Consider the following 18,870-nt stretch of genomic DNA (forward strand, 5'->3'; position numbering starts at 1 on the left):
GGCCATGTTGTTGTATGTTTTAAATTACTGTTCACGCCCTTGCTGCAGGTTGCAACGATCTCCGTGATTTTCTCCTATGTCATAATGACCACACAGCAAACGCGTGGACAGTTTACCAAGCAGTGATAGTGTCCTAAAAACGCACGAAAAACGGTGGCCAATTTATCTAGTAGATGACGGACGAGTAAGACGAAATAATTGCAATCGATTTCTGTTCGAGTTTTCACTACTTAATGCGTTAATCATTACACAAAAATGATGTAATAATTCTGCCCTTGACGTAGAAACCTATACAAGTTAAGAGAATTCACTATACGAACCGACTTTGGCTCGAAACAAATAATAGAGAAACGAACAAACGATGCGTTTCGTAAATACAATTTGCCCTTGCACGAGAATAACGTATTCTCTTGTACGATTCATCTCCTTAGAAAAAAATCTGACTTCTTAACAAGTGTTTTACAGTAACGTGCTGTTATTTTGTAGGGTTTGAACAAAGTTAAAAGTCTACACACCCTATGCGGTCTAATCTGTTTCTCCTCCATAAGCCAAGTCACTCACGTTGATCATATAAATGTGTGAAAACAAACGCAATAGAAGGGCAATATTCGTGTTGTCGCTTCTATTCCAATACTGACATATGTACACCTTTTACTACCAACTGATATGGGTGATTTTCCAAGTTTATTCAAGCAAGTTCTTGCAAACTTTAAAAATCACAGAACGACATATAGCTACGATTATTGGGAATCGGATCAGATCAGACACGGCTAAAAATTGTTTGTCTTTTAACGATATTGTTAGATATACGTTTCAGCATCCAGCGAATCTAACTGGGAATATATTAAAAGAAAAAAAGCAAGAAAAAAGGAAACTGGTACGATCGAAGAGCAAAGAAACATAGGATGTGTAGTTCACGAAATAGAAGTAATCGATGACCAATTTTACACAGTAGACTCGCAGGTGGAGAAGAGTGTATGAAATGTTAGGGTAGACGCTGGGATAAATCGATCGCATTAAATATAAACGAAGAGCAATCGATAAACTATCGTTACATTTAAAACAAAGACAAAAGTATGGATCTACTGTGAGAACATGGTTTTCGATCATATTAAAAAGATCCTCTATGTATAATATAGCGGCATTAAAATGTCTGCAGTTCTCCGTGTCGGCATAATTTCGTTTTCATAGTAATAAAAATGAAAATTCGTAAAACATTACAGCGAAAAATCTGTCGATAACTCTCGACTATCGGGAAGGGTTGGCATCGGTTAGCAGAAGTTCCAGGTTTGTGTACCTTTCGCTTTTTAAGTGGGACAGTCGATTTAAATGCTGAATGAGCGTATTTGCAGCTACAGGTTGACAAGGTGCGACGCAGGGTGGTGTTTCTCCAGTTATTTCAACGATGTTTGCCACAAAGGATGACCATTCCGAAGACAATGTGTCATCCGTAGGATACAGATTTTCTGCTCGTTCCAACATCATAGCTACTACAGATACACCAAACTAAACAAAAAAAAAAAAAAAAATTTCAAACGTGCAACTGCTGTTACAAGAGAAACTCAAGACAGGGGAGATAAATGAGAAAATTCTGAACGTACCTTGTTCGTAAGAGCAAAGGCTAAACTGTTGTTCTTGTTCGGCTGACTAACAGAGTCGGACAATGACCGAGCTAGTCGAAGTATCGCACCAAAGTCTTGTATAGCAACGAACCAACGTTGAAACTCCGAATAAAGGGTCATCAGCACATGAGAATCTCTACGACCTATTATAGCTAGTCCTCGGAATATCGCATTCCATAAGTCCTCTAGCTGCGCACGGTGTTCCGTTACGTTCAAGTATGGCAAGAACCTTAATAATAGTGTCTACGACACAAAGTAATAACAAATGTTTAGTAACGAATTAATCGAAAAATCATGGACACTTTGGAATTACTTACTTTTCCTTTTCGAATACTAAGCATGCTCGTCAATTTGTCATCTTGAATTAACTGAAGCAAAGACAATAGCATAGTATTTATTAATTCTGGTTTAGTCTTTTTAACTGTATTCGCTTCAATTTCTTCTTCTTGACTTTGTTGTTGTTCACTAAACAGTGCCAATGGATTGTGCAAATCTTCGAGCTTCAGTTGGATAACGTACAACTGAAAAAAAATATAATTTCACGTAAAACAACACATAAATATTCGACTCGAATATTCTACGAATAAGACGAATAAAGAACAATGTTAGTACCCTTTCGATTTCAAGCAGCAGTTGCCTTGTTCTTTTTGTATCTTTCTGCTGTATTTGTGTAACCGATTGAGGATCGCTATTTGGTACCACATCCATGTCGATAACTTTACGCGGTGCTATTACACTCGCGAATTGCAGCTTTCCCAACGAATTTTCAAACTGCGTCGGTATATATATTGGTCTAGTGAGGACATGATGCGTCGTCTGTTCTCGATCCCTAAATTAACGACGCGTATTAACGACGTGTATAAATATAAGAAGAACTCAACGTTTTGAGGACAAGAATGAAAAAACTACCTTGAGTCTCTATGGTAACCGTTATTGTTATTGTGTTGCTTTTTCTCTTTTTGGTCTTCATTTGTGCTCTGTTTGTTCCTTTTATCGCAGAAAACGGTGTAGTAGTAGTCGTCGACGTACGGCTCGTTTGTGTTCAGTTGCAACAACTGAATGTTAATTAACCATTGTTTCTCTCGGCTACTCATGAGACCAGCATATTCGTCACTTTCTCCTGTATTGGTCAATCCATTTACACCCAGATTATGATGATGGTAGTAATAATGCCGTTGTTGCTGATAATTTCGCTCGTGATTACGATGATGTTGATTATTTTTAAAAAATGGTTGATGATTTCCTTGTTGCTCCGGATGATGGAAAGACCTGCTCTGATTTCGTTGGTTTCCAGAATACGGGAAAGAATGTTGCTGATGATGACCAGTCTGATTACCAGAAAAAGGAGGCATCATGCCTTGATCCGTTCGCAAAAACGGAGGAGGCCCTAAATTCGAGTGCGTAGGTTGCTGTGAATAGAATTTCAATTTTATTTAAAACTCTTGCATCTCATTTGGTTCACCGATTTTTAAAAAGTTCAAGTTAATATTTTCGCTGGAAACTTACCGGGAAATTATTAGAAAACGAACCGTGAATTGGCTGTCTTTGCGTAGCATGCGGCACCATTAAATGCGCGGCAATGGGATACCTCAGTACATTTCCAGTTTGATCTGCAACAATAATTGCTTTCAGCCTGGGTGAAAAACTATTGGCAAGTTTGTGAAATTTTCGTTCCTCCCTTATAAACTTAATTCACCGTGAAACACACGTACTGGGTAACAGTCTAGGGTGTTGTACGAACTGCGGATGCGGAAATCTCACGTTTGGTGGTAAAACGACAGGATGCACAGGCGGTAGGCCCAAACCTGGTGGAAATCGCGGCGGAGCCGGCAATGACTCGAAAAGAAGCGACCCATCGGATTTATGTTGCTGCAGCTGCTGCTGCTGCTGCTGCTGATGTTGCAGCAATTGAACAGGCTTCGCCAATCCTGGTGGCGGTCTATTCGCGATCAGACCTTTTTCCAATTCTTCGACGGTTCGTACGTTCGTTAAGGTCGACGGTATTGTCAAAGGCGGCCTAAATTTAGGCAAGGGCAGATTAGAAGGGCTATCCCATACTCCGGGTCGGGGAACGATTCCTTCTTTGTCATCTAAGACTAGATGCGATAGATTATCTTCGATATCCGCGTTGACTCCATTCTAAGAAGAAATACCGTCAAAATTCAATTCTGTCATCGCATATCCTTGTTTATCAACAAGTAGCCGTAACTGATAGTTTATTTACCTTTTTGCCGAAACTTTTCCGATTATGCGGACGAGTCGACTCCGTGATCCTAGCGAGCTGTTCATGATCTTTCTCCCAATCGCCGATAGTGGCTTCGGAACCAAAAGTTTCATCGTTCAACGCGTCGTACTCTTCCTCTTCTCCAAAATCGTCCTCCTCCAATGGACAATCCACCCCATCTTCTAAACTGCTATTCTGTAGAAAGAACGAAATTCAAAGGAAATAAGAAACGAATATTTATACTGGGCCGCAATTTGGTTACCATACTGTCATGATCATTCTATCATTTTGAAAGGATATGACAGACATTTGGATAGATTAAAAAATATATTCGACCGATAAAAGAGTATTCAAAGATTGTTGCCGTTATGAGTGTTACCGCGTTAACGTACTAGATGAAAAACTAAAAGAGGCCACCTACGATAGAAGAAAAAAATGACCACGATAATAATTAGCACAAAGGTAGAGAAGTGCTAAGGACCTTTCGAGAAAAGAAGAGATCGGTGAGGTTATGCGACGTACCTCCATGACCGCTCGTGTAAGCAGTAGCATGTATGCATATTCTGGCAATAATATGAGCCGAAAGGGTGGGCAAATGTTAATGTATTTCTAATTCGATGAATGTGCGCTACGATTATAAGCGATATAAACGCTTCTACGCTATCGACCATTTCAACGAAAAAGTTTTAATTCTTCGTGGTCGGTTAAAGCGCGACGCGGTTGTCCGTCGAAAGCGAATACGATCTCGTACTTTCGTAGCTCCGATTTCCATTTTTTCGCAAATGATCCGAAAACTGAGGGTACGTTCGGTAAGAACGAGTTTACTTACAGCGAGTATTGCATCGAAACCGAAAAAGAAGTCTGCCATTTGTTGAAATTAAATGTGCAAAATGTCATGATCTGACCAAACGTCAAGCGATACGAAAAGCATCAGCTGTCATGGCGGTTACAGTGTAAATTCAGAACTATGTTCTAGATGTCGCTTGCGTCTCGATGTGGCTCGAGTTCTCGAGAAAAAACTGAGAAAAACATCGGAAAATAGTTGGCGCCGAATCTTACCGTATCTTAACGATTTGTATCTCACAAAATTGCTCCCAATTTGCTCCAGACGAATCTGAAATTGCTCCCCTAGCACCGTTAATAGTTAATGAGATATTCGTAAAAGAAAAAGTAACAAATTGTTCTTAACAAAATAGGTAGTAAATGACCTTTATACACAAATATTATGGTACCAAAAAAGTGCTCCTGATCTGTTTTATAACAATCAATAGTCAGATTATTATAGATCAATATCAGATTTATTTACCTGATCTGTTTTATAATAATCAGTAGTTAGATATTATACCAGATATCTTAATAACTTTGCCTGCGAGGGTAGGTCTCGCATACACGGGATCTCTGGCGCCTCCACCGGGGGTTCTATGACCCCAAGCTCTCACCACACGGTGTCTCTGGCGCCACCTGTGGGGGCTCCGTGACCCCACGATCTCACAACACGAGGTTTCCGGCGCCTCCGCCGGGGGTTCTATGACCCCAAGCTCTCACCACATGGTGACTCTGGCGCCACATGTGGGGGCTCCGTGACCCCACGATCTCACCACACGGGGTCACCGGCGCAACCCGTGGGGGCTCCGTGACCCCACTCTTTCACCACACGGGGTCTCTAGCGCCACATGTGGGGGCTCCATGACCCCACGATCAGACCGTACAGGGTCTCCGGGGCGCCTCCATCGGGGGGTTCTGTGACCCCACTCTCTCGCCACACGGGGTCTCTGGCACCGAAAAATAGTTGACGCCGAATGTTAGTGTTTCTTAACAACTTATATTTTAAATAATTGCTCCCAATTTGCTCCCTCGGAATCTAAAATTGTTCCCATTGTACCGTTTATATTTAATGAGATATTCGCAAATGAAGAAGCAACAATTTGTTGTATGCAAAATAAATAGTAAATGGTCTTTTTACAGAAATATTATGGTACCAAAAAATTGCTCCTGATCTGTTTTATAATAATGAATAGTCTGATATCTCAATAACAACTTATTAGAACGAGGTTGCAATTGAAATAATGTTGTTGCATACAGGTTAGGTATTACGTCATACGGTAGGCGCCCGTTTATTGTAGGCTTCGGGGTTGTCGAGGGCCAGAATTTCAGTAATATTGCAATATCTTATTAAATATAAACGTTGCGATGGGAGCAATTTTTTAAGGTGAAAATTGTTAAGAAATACGAATGTTCCGCGCCAACTATGTATTCTTCGGTTTCTGAATCACGTTTGTGGTCGTCAAAGACACACCGCGAATGATACGGGTGGAATTTGGGCCGATGTAGAGATAGAGGAATAATTCTCGATTAAGATAGATATTGTGAACGTGCATTTTTTTATTGCCATTAAGTCTTTTTTCGAATGGTGCTAGTTTTCATTCAACTGTTGCCTTCTAGTTCGTCGATAATGTTATCGGTAAATCGTGTTTAAGTTTTAATAATCTAATGGTTTTTAATTGGCGAATCACGGGAATTTGATCTGGTTCAGTCGAGCCGGTAAGGTAATCGGAATTGTCACGTTCTCGTATTTATCTCGTCCCGCGTCGACTCTAGGGCATGCGCGACTTTTGTCGTTCGATTTCAGTTTTTGTACGAACAAACGAACGAACGAACGAATTGTCAGCGTCGAGGGACACGTGACACGTAGAGTACACAGAGAGTCGATGAAATTTTAGACGCTACTCGTGGCATGACAATCCTCCAACGTAGCTAAACTGCTCGCTCTTAACGATGCCAGACTTAAGGAACTGTGATTCAAAGTATTCATGCCGTGAGGATCTTCGCAATGCAGGTACAATCGTGAACTGACGGACTTGTGGCAATCGGGGCATAAACGCTTCTTCTTTTTATCACGCCTTTTGAGAATCTCGTAGGCGCACCTGTAAAACAGAAACAGCGGTGCGGTGAAAGATCGATGGCGCGCCGATCAGTTTGCGTATTACCTGGCGTGCAGTATATGAGAACAGGGAAGCGCCTCCAAGGAATCGGGTTCGAGACCGAAAGGCTCGTTACAGCCGCCACATCGCAACTCCAAATCTTCCTCCATCGCCGTAGCTAATCTCTCGTGATGAGCCTTTTGTTCCTCATCTCCGAGAGAGCCATAAATTCGCGAGAGCCTCGACCTCACGGTTCGCACCAGGAACTAAGAGGAGATTAAACGAAGAGAACGAAGAGAACGAAGAGAACGAAGAGAGAGAGAGTAGAATGAGAAGTTAACGAGGATAAAGCGAAAGATAGAATTAAAGATTACCTTAGCACCGACCGATCCAGCGACTTCGAGCAGTCGTGTATTGAACTCGAGAGGACGACAATTGCATATTTTGTGTTGAAGTCGAAGAGCTTCGAGACACCTCGCCGCACCGTCCATCGCTTCCATTTGGCATAGACGGTCGCCGGTTGCAGCCGCGGAACCCATCGCGCTCTCGTACTGTCGAAACGCTTTCTACGGTACACGTGCGGAAATTGGCCAGGCGAGTACACTCCCATAAAACCGTTTCGCATTTCGCATATCGTGCTTCTCTGTCCCTACTTACGTTTATATCGGCCTTTTTCCTATAAATATCTCCCATTATACGTATACTTCTCGCGTAACTGGCTTGATCGCCGGATACGAGCGACAGCCGCGTTGCTTCCTGCATCGAATCAGCAATCAGACGCAAATGCGGAAGCACGGAGGAATAGATTCGTTCGCGACCATAGACACAAACTACTTACCGAGCAATAATCGTGGGCGTCACCGAGTTCTCCCTTCTTTCGAAGCGCCGCCGCCATCTGAAGTAGGGCCGCTCTGTGATGTCGCGAGTTTAAGTCTCCCAGCTGCAAACTTCTCGAAAGATCGTACGCTCGTGCCGCGTACCTCGCGCTTTTATCAGCATCGTGCAACCTACAGAAAAGCTCCGACAAGCCTACGTATACCTGGGAACCGAATCGAGATTTGTGAAACAATGAAAATAACTCGGTCGTCGGTCAAGTTTTCGGCTTACTTGCAACTCCAACGAGGGATCTTGAATGGAATGAGCTATTTTGTGGGCTCTCTGAAAGGCTTCCAGAGCCTTACAAAACCCCGCCAGTTCCAAATGCACCCTACCCACAGTCAAATGAACTAATCCAGCGGTCGCGCATTGGTCGCATTCGTTGTACAAACTACGAAATCGTTAATAAATCGTTCACCATCGAGAAATCTTCGAATCGAAAGAAGATCAAGAAAGGGAAATACCTGTGCCTCGCATAATCCAACGCTCTGTCCAGTGCACCTAATCTTTCGTGTGCCCTCGCCAAATTTAAATACGCCTCGGCCCGCATATTCGGTGAATCCAGCTCCTCCGAGATGCATAATTGCTTATGACCAAAATCGATGCTGTCCCTGAAACGACGCACAATCTTCGAGATCACATATACACATATACATATACATTCGTTCTGAAAAAGTTTTTCCGGAATTTCTGCAAACGGATCGGGGGATAGGAACTACTCGGGTTAACGTGTCTTTCTCGTCTCGTGTCTCGTGTCTCGCATGCAAGTAAATCACTATCTCTTGACTACGATCTCTCTATTAAGCTCTTTTCTCTTCCTGGTTCGTACTTTAAACTAGGAGGCCCGGCCCGTAGTGCTCTCCGTAACAGCCAAGTGGGTTGAGCAGTCCGGTGTCGACGACCATTGCGCTTGTGCCTTTCGGCGGAACAAACCGACCACTACTCTTTCGAATTTCTCTCCGCGTGGCTATTACCTCGGTCGCGCTAGTTGTTGTTCAGTTTTCCCTGAACGAACTCGCGCGTACTTTTTATGATTTTTCAATTGGTTAATCAAAGCAGATTTTCAAAGGTAATTGAGAAAAAATTACTAAATACAAGTGGCACGTGTCTTGTGCGTGAAATGAAAATGAAAATGAAAATGAAAATGAAAAAGAAAAAGTGAAAGAAACAAGAGACTGTGGTTCGAGTCGATCGTGCGAGCGAGACATACAAATACCTGTACTTTCCCCAATCCATGTAAGCTTGGTACAAATAACCGAGGAGAGCGAATTTGTCTTCTCGTTGTCTGATATTCTTGAGAGCGCCCCGCCATTTTCGTACCGCAGCTTGTTGTTTGTGCGCACGATACAGCTTCAAGCCTTGTTCCACCTGAGACAAATTCATTTGAAAACGGTCATTCGCAAGCAACACCTTACCTGAATGAAAACCATTAACGAGAAACGACACACGACCGTTATACGACTCTATCGAGGTGGCGCGCGTGTTTAAACAGGGACTACTACGGGGAGAAGGTTGTATCGATTCGACCTTGAACTTTCTTCACCGATGATTTAAGGTATCCAACGATCTCGTGTAACATAAATACCGCTCGACCTCGACCGATAGCGCGGCAACGGCGATCGAGCAGGATAAACAGTTGTGTGTATACATACGTATACGAGTAATATAGGATACCTATCCTGCATGTAGGTATACGATGTATATTGTGTGTAGCTAAGCGAAGGTAGGAAGGTAACGCGAGAGACTGAAGCGGCGAATTTGCGATCGATATTTTTCCTTTGGTATTTACTTCTGTACAATATTTTCGCGCGCGCAATGGCGTGCTCTCTTGGATGAACGCGGGATTATTCTATTGCTCGTGAAAGCTAGGATACACGAGTTAATCGGGTGACGGGTGAGGCTGAAAAACGTCAGGGAAGGTGATGGGGTAGAGAAGGAAAGGTAGCCTGACCGGGAACATCGCGTGCGTATCTTCCCTGTAGCTGTTGGTCTCGACAATGACCGAGAAAAAGCATTCGTCGAGGTTACTTACCTACGGTACAGTCGGCTCGGCTAGTCTAGCTAGGAGGTTGAGAAAAGCAGGAGAAAGGATTATTATTGGAAGGCCGATCACGACCGATCACGACTCACCCGTCTTCGAGCCAAGTGCTGATCCAATCGCCGTCTGCAGCCTATCAGACATTCCCACAGACCAGCGCCGGATCGGCCGTTTTGATAGTGCCCGTTTCCATTGGCATTTTGATGATGATAATCCTCCTCGGTAAACTCGCATACGTCGAGTGGATGCCGCGATCCGTCCGGACTACCCAGTAGAGCGGTCGCCGACAACTGATGACTGCTGGCCGGACCGCTACGAATTCGTAACGGTGATTCGTAGGAAACGTGCTCGATCGACGGAGAACCGAATGAGACTCGAAAATATGATCCGATTCGCGATTCTGCTCGCGAGATGATTCTACGGGTAGGGGGGCAAAGACCGCTTGGCGCCGTTTGGCGTCGCGCCGTGCCGTCCCAACGTTCCGTTTCCGTTCTCGTCCATCGTTCGGATTGCCGTGTCGCATTGCGACCATGCGTTTCTTTTAATCCCCGTTACTCTTCGGCCTTTACCTCTACCCTTTCTTCTTATCGCGCGACATCAGGACCGATAAAAATAAACGACCAGTTCGAGAATTAAGGATTAGGAATCGAACAGGGGTAGAATAAGTGTGCAGGAGCGATTTGAAACGATCCCAACCAATATAAAATGTATACCGCGCGTACCATCGTTTGGCTCGGCGCGTACTCGCGTTCGCGCAATTTCGGTTCCCGTCACCAAACTACCAGCTGCGGGGTGGGTCGGGGTGGGTCACGGTGGGCGAGGCACCTGTGACCTCTTTTCCTGACCTATATACCGACGAAGGTTGCCGACTGCCGCGGCGGTACTGATAAACTCGCGACTGACTTCGATCCCGTCGACCATTTCCCGCAGTTGCAATTTCAATTCACCGAGAACCTCGATCTCGAAATATTTCTGCGTGTTTCTTGCGAACGGGACGACGAGAAAAGAGAATGAAAAAACGCTATGGGATTAGGTCGCGTGCAAGTAACAGTCAACTGTCCAATGTGTCGGGTGACATCTCGAAGGATGATATACTTGCCCAAGGTAGTCTCTCGAGGAGATGGATTCCCATGACATGACTGCTCGCGGCTTTCTTCGTTACTTTTCCCTCGGAATACGTTCCTCGAGATTCTCGCTCGCATATTGGCTGTCCGTTATTCTCTGAATTTTCCTGGTCGTCAACGGCATTATCTTGGCCATGTTTGCGAGTCGTTGCATCGCGATGTCTCGCGTCGTACGAGGGGATGATAGGGGGATACGATCGAACCGCGAAACCAAGATTCGGATTCAAAGAGATTCACGATTTTCGGGGATCGCCTCGCGGTTTTCGATCAAGTCGAAGATTAAAAGGTTTGAGGTAGCTCTCGTAGTTCACGCGTCCTCTGTTGCGACGCGATTCCGATCGAGTATATGGACAGAGTCGTTGGGGTCGACGGAGTATATTGGATTCGCGCGATTAGGAGAAAATAGACTTTGCTCTCGCGGATCTTTGTACTTGCGTGTAATTAATTGAGCATCGAGAAAAACATTTACGTGTACTTTCGAGAGATCTTCGAGGTGCAACGTTCGAGATTACCGTTGGAACGAGTTTAAGTGGGGTTCGCGTATACGAATGGAATTATATCCAACACAGAATACAGAGAAATCCTATCGATGATATCGTATATCGCGCGTTCTATCGTACATCTATCGTATATACCTATCGATAGATGATAAACGATCGAAAATGTGTGGGCAGTTTATTTTTTTGTCGTATAGTTGCGCTTCACCACGATGCTACGCGGCAACACGACGCGGACGCGACGCGACGCGACGATACGTTACGTCCGTCAACGCCCGTTCAAGCGGTAACTCGGAAGTCGCGGTACTCGAATGTTCCTTTCGGTTATCTTACTTACACCATTGCCAGCGACTGGAGGTTTTCTTTTTTAAATTTGATTATCTTTGAACGCGTAACATCCTTATCAAATTTATCCTATTAAACACGCGAACGAATCGCATAGATATACAGATATACATATATACATATATATATATATATATATATATATTTATATTTAGTATCTATGTAACGAGTATTTAGCATCGAACACAATGGTAGTGATCGTTCGCGCGAAGCCAGAACGGCGAAATTGTGTGTCTGTATGTGTGTAAAGGTACGGCAAAGGTCGTGGGCGCGAAGCGTCGTTAACTTGTCCGTTTGATCGCACGAGGACGCATTGGGTCCTCGATTGCGATCGACGACGCGTGTGCGTTTCGACGCACCGAACGTTCGATATGATATCGTTTCCGACGCGACACGACGCGACGTTACGGATCGGATCGACTGGGAGGAATTCGTCTTGTTCCGCGCGGACCGCGTGGCTTTCGTTATCGGTCCCCGCGTTCCATCCTTCCTGCTCCGTTTTCAAAGGCAAAACTTTCGAAAATAATTTGCCTCGACAGAATGGGGCTGCAACGAAAGCGTTGTGCATCGAGATGCGCACGCTGGCCTATCCGTTCGATCCGTTCGATCCGATCGTGATCGTGATCGCGAGGAACCTATACCGGACCGCGGAATTAACCGTAGGACCGAGACGATCCCACGGGAAAGAATCGTTTCGGAATCGTGACAGCGACGTAGCTCGATGTCGTTGGTATTAGAATCCACGATCTCGAAGCCTGACAATTCGAGGAGAAACGGCGCACGCTTCGTGGCGCTTGTTTCGTCTCGCAAGGTCGAGGACGGCGTTTGGAATTTAAAGACGGCGGGACACGGATTTTCGCGCTTGTCGAGAAGCAAGCGACGATCTTATAGGACTCGAGACGTTTCCACATGCCGCAGCTCGACGTTTCGAGTCGTTTGCCAAGTGGACCGTTGCCTCGTCGCCGCTGAACAATCGTCTTCTTCGCGTTCTTTCCAGTGTCTCTTCTCGCCTTCTGGCCAACGCTCCAGCTGTCTGTCCGTCCGCGTCCGCGTCGCGTTCTCCTAACCGGAGCAACATGCGTTTTTCAGCGCATGCAACCGCGAACAGAATGAAACCCGTTCACGAACCAAGTTGAACGCGATGAACCGCGGCGGCGATTGGCGCGGAAGGGTTAGTCTCTGTACTACCGCGTTCGTTCGGGTTACTCTCGAAAGTGAACCGGCAATGGTTGGGGTAGAACTGTCGCGCCCGAGGCCCGAGCCGCAGCAGCAGCAGCCCGCAACACACGACCCGACCGATTCTCTCTCCTCTCCTCTACTTGCCACCGCTCTCCGCTCCTCCTGCTGCTTATCCCTCCTTGCCTAGCCTGTTCTATGCTCTCGCTTTTCTCCACTCCCCCTAGTGCTCAGCCCCGCCACATTTCACCTTGCTTCTCGCCGCCTCTCCCTCGCTGCTATGCTTTCCACCGATCATTGCTATTCTCCTCTAACCTCCTCTTCACCCTCGAGGGGTGGCGGTGCGAGAGAGAAAGACAGCAACGGCAGCGGAGGGTTGAACAGGGTGGAAGAGGTAGGGGGGAAGAGAAAGAGAGAGAGAGAGTGAGCGCGCGCACGTATCTTCCGTATTCGGCGGCGACACTCATCCTTTCGCGTATCTGCTGCGCTACCCCTGCTTCCCCTGACCCCGAGCAGCCAGCAATTCCGATCCAATTCTCTCTTCCGTTGCCGGACATATCGGTTATTCCTCTTCCTGTGAATTGCCCGCGTTACAGGGTTCTTAATTCCTTAGTATCGTCAAAGAAACGATAACGACTGTCTCTCAAGCTGAAATCGATCGGCCGTCCGAAAAGAAAAAGGGATCGGCGTTCGCGCACGATGGAAGGAATCGGAGTCGATCGGTTCGAAAAATCTAGGAAATTGCGCGTATCGAGAACGAGGGGTCGATCGCGAGTGGTCCAACGTCATCGTTGCCTATAGAAAAATGGGCGAGGCATTGCCCTTTCGTGAATTTACAGCTTTGGCGGATGTAGGTGTCCCAGCCGCGACCGAATCCTGAAAGGAGGAGAGAGCGTGACCCGTTTTTCGTCTCGCTTCTCGAATCCAGACCGTTCGTCTTGCGCGATTCTCCTTCCTCGTTTGCAACACGATCGGCTCCGAGCCGTTCCGAGATTTCACGAGGACCGTGCCGCCGCGCCGCGCCGCCGCTAGCGGGGGTGTAATACAGCGCAACCCCTGCGCGTTCGCAACCCCTCTCGTATCAACGTATTTTCAGGCGATGCGCATTTACAAATTTACCGCCGATTACCGAATTTTTTCATTCACGATCGGCGATGGTGCGCGCACCGCACGAAAATGTCGCGTGGGCAGACTTTCCTTGGTCTTGGCAGGGTCACCGATCGTTATCGATAGAGGAACCCCCCTTTCCCCCCCCCCCCCCCCCCTTTTCTCATTTTTCTATCTATCTGATACATACGGTACGTAACGTGTATATATATATATGTATATTCTGTTATCAATCAGTTTCGTTTCACCCCACGAATCGTGTATTACTCGACCGAGTCGAGTTTCCAACTCAACCACCGTTTCTCGTTCAAGGCGAAACAAAGGTTCGAAAGGCTTTTCGAAGGTTGAAAAGACACGTCTCATGCTCCCGCGTTCCCTTCGACTTCGACGATCCACCGTGAACGTACTGCCGTAAGTACTGCTCGGTTTGCTCGTGCCTCTGCCACGACAGAATGCGAAGACGTTCATCGACGATGCGAAACCTCTCGCGGAGAATCTTGAAAAAGATTAAACCACACCCCGTAACGAGATTTTGCCAGCCACTAGGTCGGGCTAAGAAAGTGAGGAGGCGGAACGACGACGGGTCCAAGAGGACTTCGATGTGTCCTTATTGGCCGGTTTCTCGTCGAAAATAATCCGACTGGGTGTAACCGGCCGCTAAACGTTTCTCGTAAACTGTTCGAACGGCGTGGACGCGGGCTGCGTCGACTACGCGTGCGTTTCAGCGAACGAGGGACTCGGTAGCGGCGAGCGTGGCCGGGCGAGGGCGAGGGCGAGGGCGAGCCGGCGCGGCGAGCGTGTGTTCCTACGATCGGCTACGAGCGTTTACGAGCGTTTACGAGCGCGTACGAGCTTGCGGGTTGTACTCGCGCGCACGCATCCGGACTCGGGACCACGCGTTGCTGCTTCCCCGAAAGCCCGCTACTACTTCAATCTTTCCCGAGTCATCGCTCCCGGTCCACGGCACGGAGAATTTCATTCGGGCCTCTATTTAGATTGCGTTTTACATACGATCGTTCGGTAGAGAAACATTCGGGTATTATCGAATGCGTCACCGCGAATCGTCTTGATCGCTCTTCTCCGCCGTTCGTTGGTGTCGTTGCAAAGTTTAACGATCGATTTCACGCTCGGCGGATCGATCGATCGATCGATCGATTCCGCGATGCGCGATGCGCGGGACGCAATGTTCCGATCGGTATGACAATCGAAACCGTTCGAATCGTGTATCGTGAATCGGATCGTACCAATCGAAGAGAGTATATTCGGAGGAAATTCGCGGTCGACGTTGTTATTGGATTCGCGAGAGAAAAGTCGCGAGAAGAAAGGTTCCAGCTACGAAAAACCGGAGATTTCGAAATGACGCTGGTAACGGACGCGGTGTCTTACGCGTGTCAAGCGACCGGTAGAACGTCTTACGAAGCTTTTCGACATCATCAGCTGCAGCTTCGACATCACTCTGCTCACGGTCACCACTATCACCATCGTTTTCACCTCCATCGACATAATCATCGTTACCACCACCACCACCACCACCACCATCATCATCATCATCATCGGCGTCGACGCATGTTGTACGCCTCCGACGAGAATCCAACGATCGACTACCTGCAAGGATACTTTCCCGAGCGAAACGTGGACGAAGAAGGAAAAACTGTCGTCGAAACGGCTGAGAACCCCTCGACGTTAGAGTCGACATTAGAGTCAACGAGTTCGCAGCGTTGTCGGTACGAGCACCGTTTCGAGTAAGATTCTTCATTCGCATTCTCCTACATTTTCCCGCGTATTCGTTACCGCGCCGACATTATCGACGATAAGAAAGAGTCGAAAAGCAACTGCTCTCTACGGGCATTTTCGATTCGCGGACGATACGTACATATATGTACCTAGTTGTCCGAAGCTTGAAAACGACCCTTACTCCCCCGTTCCCCGTTTGTCGGGACAACGAAAATCACGGTGTAATTGAAAATCGCGTTACCGACTATCGTCGTTTCGTAGGAAAACAGCCGGATGGATTTATCGCGCGCATTAAGCCATTTTCGCCTCGTATCTGTGGTATTCCTTTTAACGATGTCGACCATCTCGTGTCTCTCGTCACACCGATCAAGGTACATATACGGGAGGCCCTCGTGTTCTTCCGACCACCTGGAACGATTCCAATCGGACAAACTCGACCGTCCCGCTCGCGTCGCGTCGGGCTCGATTCGAACACTCTCACTGGTCCACGAAACTTCTCCTCATTCCTGTCTCGTGTTTTCTCTATAAAATCGTCAGCGTCAGTTTAGCTTATGTTTCCACCGTTTTCTCGCGGCCGCCGTTCGCGCGTACACTCGATCCTATACGTATATGTATACAAGATAGACCGTCGTTCGGGGGTGGTACGCGATTCGGTAATTACGTTCCGACAAACACAACATTATTCGCGGTGCGCAACGGAAACTGATTAGAGCGGAATGAGATTGAGAAACTCGATGTTCACGGTTCTACAGGTCGCACTCGTCGTCGTACCGTTTCGATTCGGACGACGCGTCGTCGATCGTATCGGCGGACGCTTCGGCCGACCTCGAATCGGTTTCGATCGAGGCGGAGGAAAGCAACGAAGCCAACGATTCGAACGAACAGAAAGAGTCCAACGAACCGAACGAGAGCGAACACGTGCCTCATCCGCACGCCGCGTTGGACGTTTCTGCCTCGGCTCACGGGCCACGCAGATGCCTTCTTTGGGCTTGCAAAGCTTGCAAAAAGAAAACCGTAACCGTGGACCGTAGAAAAGCTGCGACACTTCGGGAAAGAAGGCGTTTGAGGAAGGTTAGTATGCAGCAACGACTTCTTCAATCTGCTCTCGGTTACCCTTCCAATCATTTCCGTCGCGTTTTCTCGTTACTCCGCCGCACCGGATCAACAGTACCTACTTAACAAACACGTTACCATGTGATTACAGGTGAACGAAGCGTTCGAAGTATTAAAGAGAAGAACAAGCAACAATCCGAACCAACGGCTACCAAAAGTGGAGATTCTACGAAACGCGATCGAGTATATAGAAGGTCTGGAAGCGTTGCTGCAGGCGAATAGGTCCTCGGGAACGCAAGATCACGGTTTAAACGAGAACACGGTAGGTAGCCGCGATATACTCGACTCTTCCGCGGTACACCCGGTAACCTTTTCAGCGCGACGAAAAACGACAAGAAACGTGACGGTGTCGTCGCGTCGCCGTCGCTAAACGGAAAACGAATCTAGAGAGGAGTCATTTCCATCGGCAAAGTACTCGTGTATAGCTTCTCGAACAGTCGCCATCGGTTTTCGATACGTACACACCATGTTCCCACGGTTGTTGGCAAAATGGAAACTAAGGCCTACTGTCCACTAAACTGTCTCGTCATAGACGCTTCACATGTAACCAATATCTTTTCCAACTTTTACGCCGTTGAATATAATTATACAAAGCGATAATAACGTCCTCTTCGTCGCTCGACATCTTTGTGAATGAGGAAAATGAAGGTTTCTGTACGCTTTCAATTTCAATATACGCTCAAGTGGACAGAAACTCGAGCGTAGCGCAATCCTCATGTTGTACGCTGTCGCGTGCACTCTACACCACGAGTAGGCTGTTACCATTCGTAATTTCGCTTTTTCTCCCACGAATGTCACGTCGTATCGCATCGCATCGCATCGCATCGCATCCTTCGCAGAATATTTGTCTGGCTAGGTTAGTCTCCGAATTAGTTGAGAAATCAACAACCAACATTAATTTTCAACCATTGTTCGAGACTGTACGATTCTGAACACGTGTCGGACACGTGTGTTTCGTGAAAAGAAACGACGGCGCGCTCGCATATCCCTGTTTTTTTGCGGCATTCGTGCGAACGAGTTTGTCCTCAGAATGGAATCTCGGAATCGAGCGACACGACGGACAAGTATACATACATGCATGCATACATGTAGGTATAACGCGTTGTTGAACGAACGAGCCGCTTTGGGACACATCTCAAGTGGGGATTATATTATGTATTTACAATTAAATATATATATATATATATATATATAATGTCCTTACTGCCTTGCTCGATTCGAAGCATTGATTCGAGCCACGATATGCTGTGCTTTCGACCATTTTCCAAGAAAACTCCATCCAGAGACACCTATTCGCGAACGCTGTTTCGTTCTCTCGTGGATTAGGTACAGAAAACATCCCGTAGATTCGAGAAAAATGAATCTCTCTGTCGGCCGAAAACTAAGGGATTGCGAGGACCGATCGAATCGTAGACGGGGTGGCCGCTGTTTTTTAAGCTAAGGCTATATGCTAGCTCGAAAAGGGTAGGACCGACATCGAGGTCGAGGAGCTATCTTCCAGTGCAAACATCGTGCTCATTTAAAGTAGTCGTTTTAGGCGAGAGTATACCTCGGTGAACGTATCCCATTTTTCGATAAAAGCTTCGTTCCGTCAAGCCGTCGGAAAACCGTCGCCAGTTTGTCCCTCGCCCTCCGTATTGTTTTAACGTAAAACTTCCGTTCTCAACGCGCCGATTCGCCGTGAGATGATCTTTCTAGACGCGCGTACCTAACATTGAAATGTATCTGCTCCGCGAGACACCGGTTGTCCGAGCTATATGTAATTCATCGTAACAAGTTGCGAACGCGCATAATTGTATCTACGCGTTCACGCGCGATGCGACACACGTTGCGATGCGATGCGATGCGATGCCAGGCTGTGGTAAGTGCAGCGAGGAACTGCTTTCACTCCGAGAATAGTTGGCCACGACACCGCATATAGATGCGCCGAAACAAATAAACGAACTTGAGTCGAATAAAATGTGTACTCGGTGTTTAGTGGTCTGTAAGGCGGAGGAATGAATGAGAGAAAGAAGACTATAAAGAGATCAGAGAGAGAGAGAGAGAGAGAGAGAGAGAGAGAGAGAGAGAGAGAGAGAGAGAGAGAGGCAGAA

The 18,870-nt window shown here is 46.8% G+C and overlaps 3 protein-coding genes across 3 annotated transcripts in view; 1 reads left to right on the forward strand and 2 right to left on the reverse strand.

Moving 5' to 3' along the window:
* Positions 1 to 894: 894 nt before the first annotated feature.
* Positions 895 to 4,760, reverse strand: LOC107190954 (protein PAT1 homolog 1). The gene is made up of 9 exons (XM_015579869.1): positions 4,676 to 4,760; positions 3,847 to 4,041; positions 3,335 to 3,761; positions 3,129 to 3,232; positions 2,532 to 3,031; positions 2,235 to 2,451; positions 1,940 to 2,143; positions 1,602 to 1,865; positions 895 to 1,506 (listed from the first exon to the last, which is right to left on the reverse strand). Exons 1-9 carry the CDS (start codon positions 4,712 to 4,714, stop codon positions 1,249 to 1,251), a joined length of 2,208 nt encoding a protein of 735 aa, XP_015435355.1. The 5' UTR covers positions 4,715 to 4,760; the 3' UTR covers positions 895 to 1,248.
* Positions 4,761 to 6,208: 1,448 nt separating this feature from the next.
* On the reverse strand, positions 6,209 to 10,928 carry LOC107190953 (43 kDa receptor-associated protein of the synapse homolog). Its single transcript, XM_015579868.1, has 10 exons — positions 10,781 to 10,928; positions 9,774 to 9,993; positions 8,860 to 9,011; positions 8,108 to 8,254; positions 7,875 to 8,034; positions 7,606 to 7,806; positions 7,425 to 7,523; positions 7,142 to 7,333; positions 6,834 to 7,033; positions 6,209 to 6,770 (listed from the first exon to the last, which is right to left on the reverse strand). The coding sequence occupies exons 1-10, from the start codon at positions 10,816 to 10,818 to the stop codon at positions 6,563 to 6,565; spliced, it is 1,617 nt and encodes a 538-aa protein (XP_015435354.1). The 5' UTR covers positions 10,819 to 10,928; the 3' UTR covers positions 6,209 to 6,562.
* A 4,291-nt stretch (positions 10,929 to 15,219) lies between these two features.
* LOC107190902 (myoblast determination protein 1 homolog) overlaps positions 15,220 to 18,870 on the forward strand; it is a 7,850-nt gene continuing 4,199 nt past the window's right edge. Inside the window, exons 1-3 of the mRNA XM_015579787.1 lie at positions 15,220 to 15,654; positions 16,417 to 16,735; positions 16,869 to 17,039. Of these exons, the coding sequence (XP_015435273.1) occupies positions 15,287 to 15,654; positions 16,417 to 16,735; positions 16,869 to 17,039 (858 nt within the window). The 5' untranslated portion in view covers positions 15,220 to 15,286. The remainder of the gene's footprint in view (positions 15,655 to 16,416; positions 16,736 to 16,868; positions 17,040 to 18,870) is intronic.

Source organism: Dufourea novaeangliae, unplaced genomic scaffold (genome assembly GCF_001272555.1).
Source record: "Dufourea novaeangliae isolate 0120121106 unplaced genomic scaffold, ASM127255v1 scaffold208, whole genome shotgun sequence".
In the NCBI taxonomy this organism is placed as follows: Eukaryota; Metazoa; Arthropoda; class Insecta; order Hymenoptera; family Halictidae; genus Dufourea; species Dufourea novaeangliae.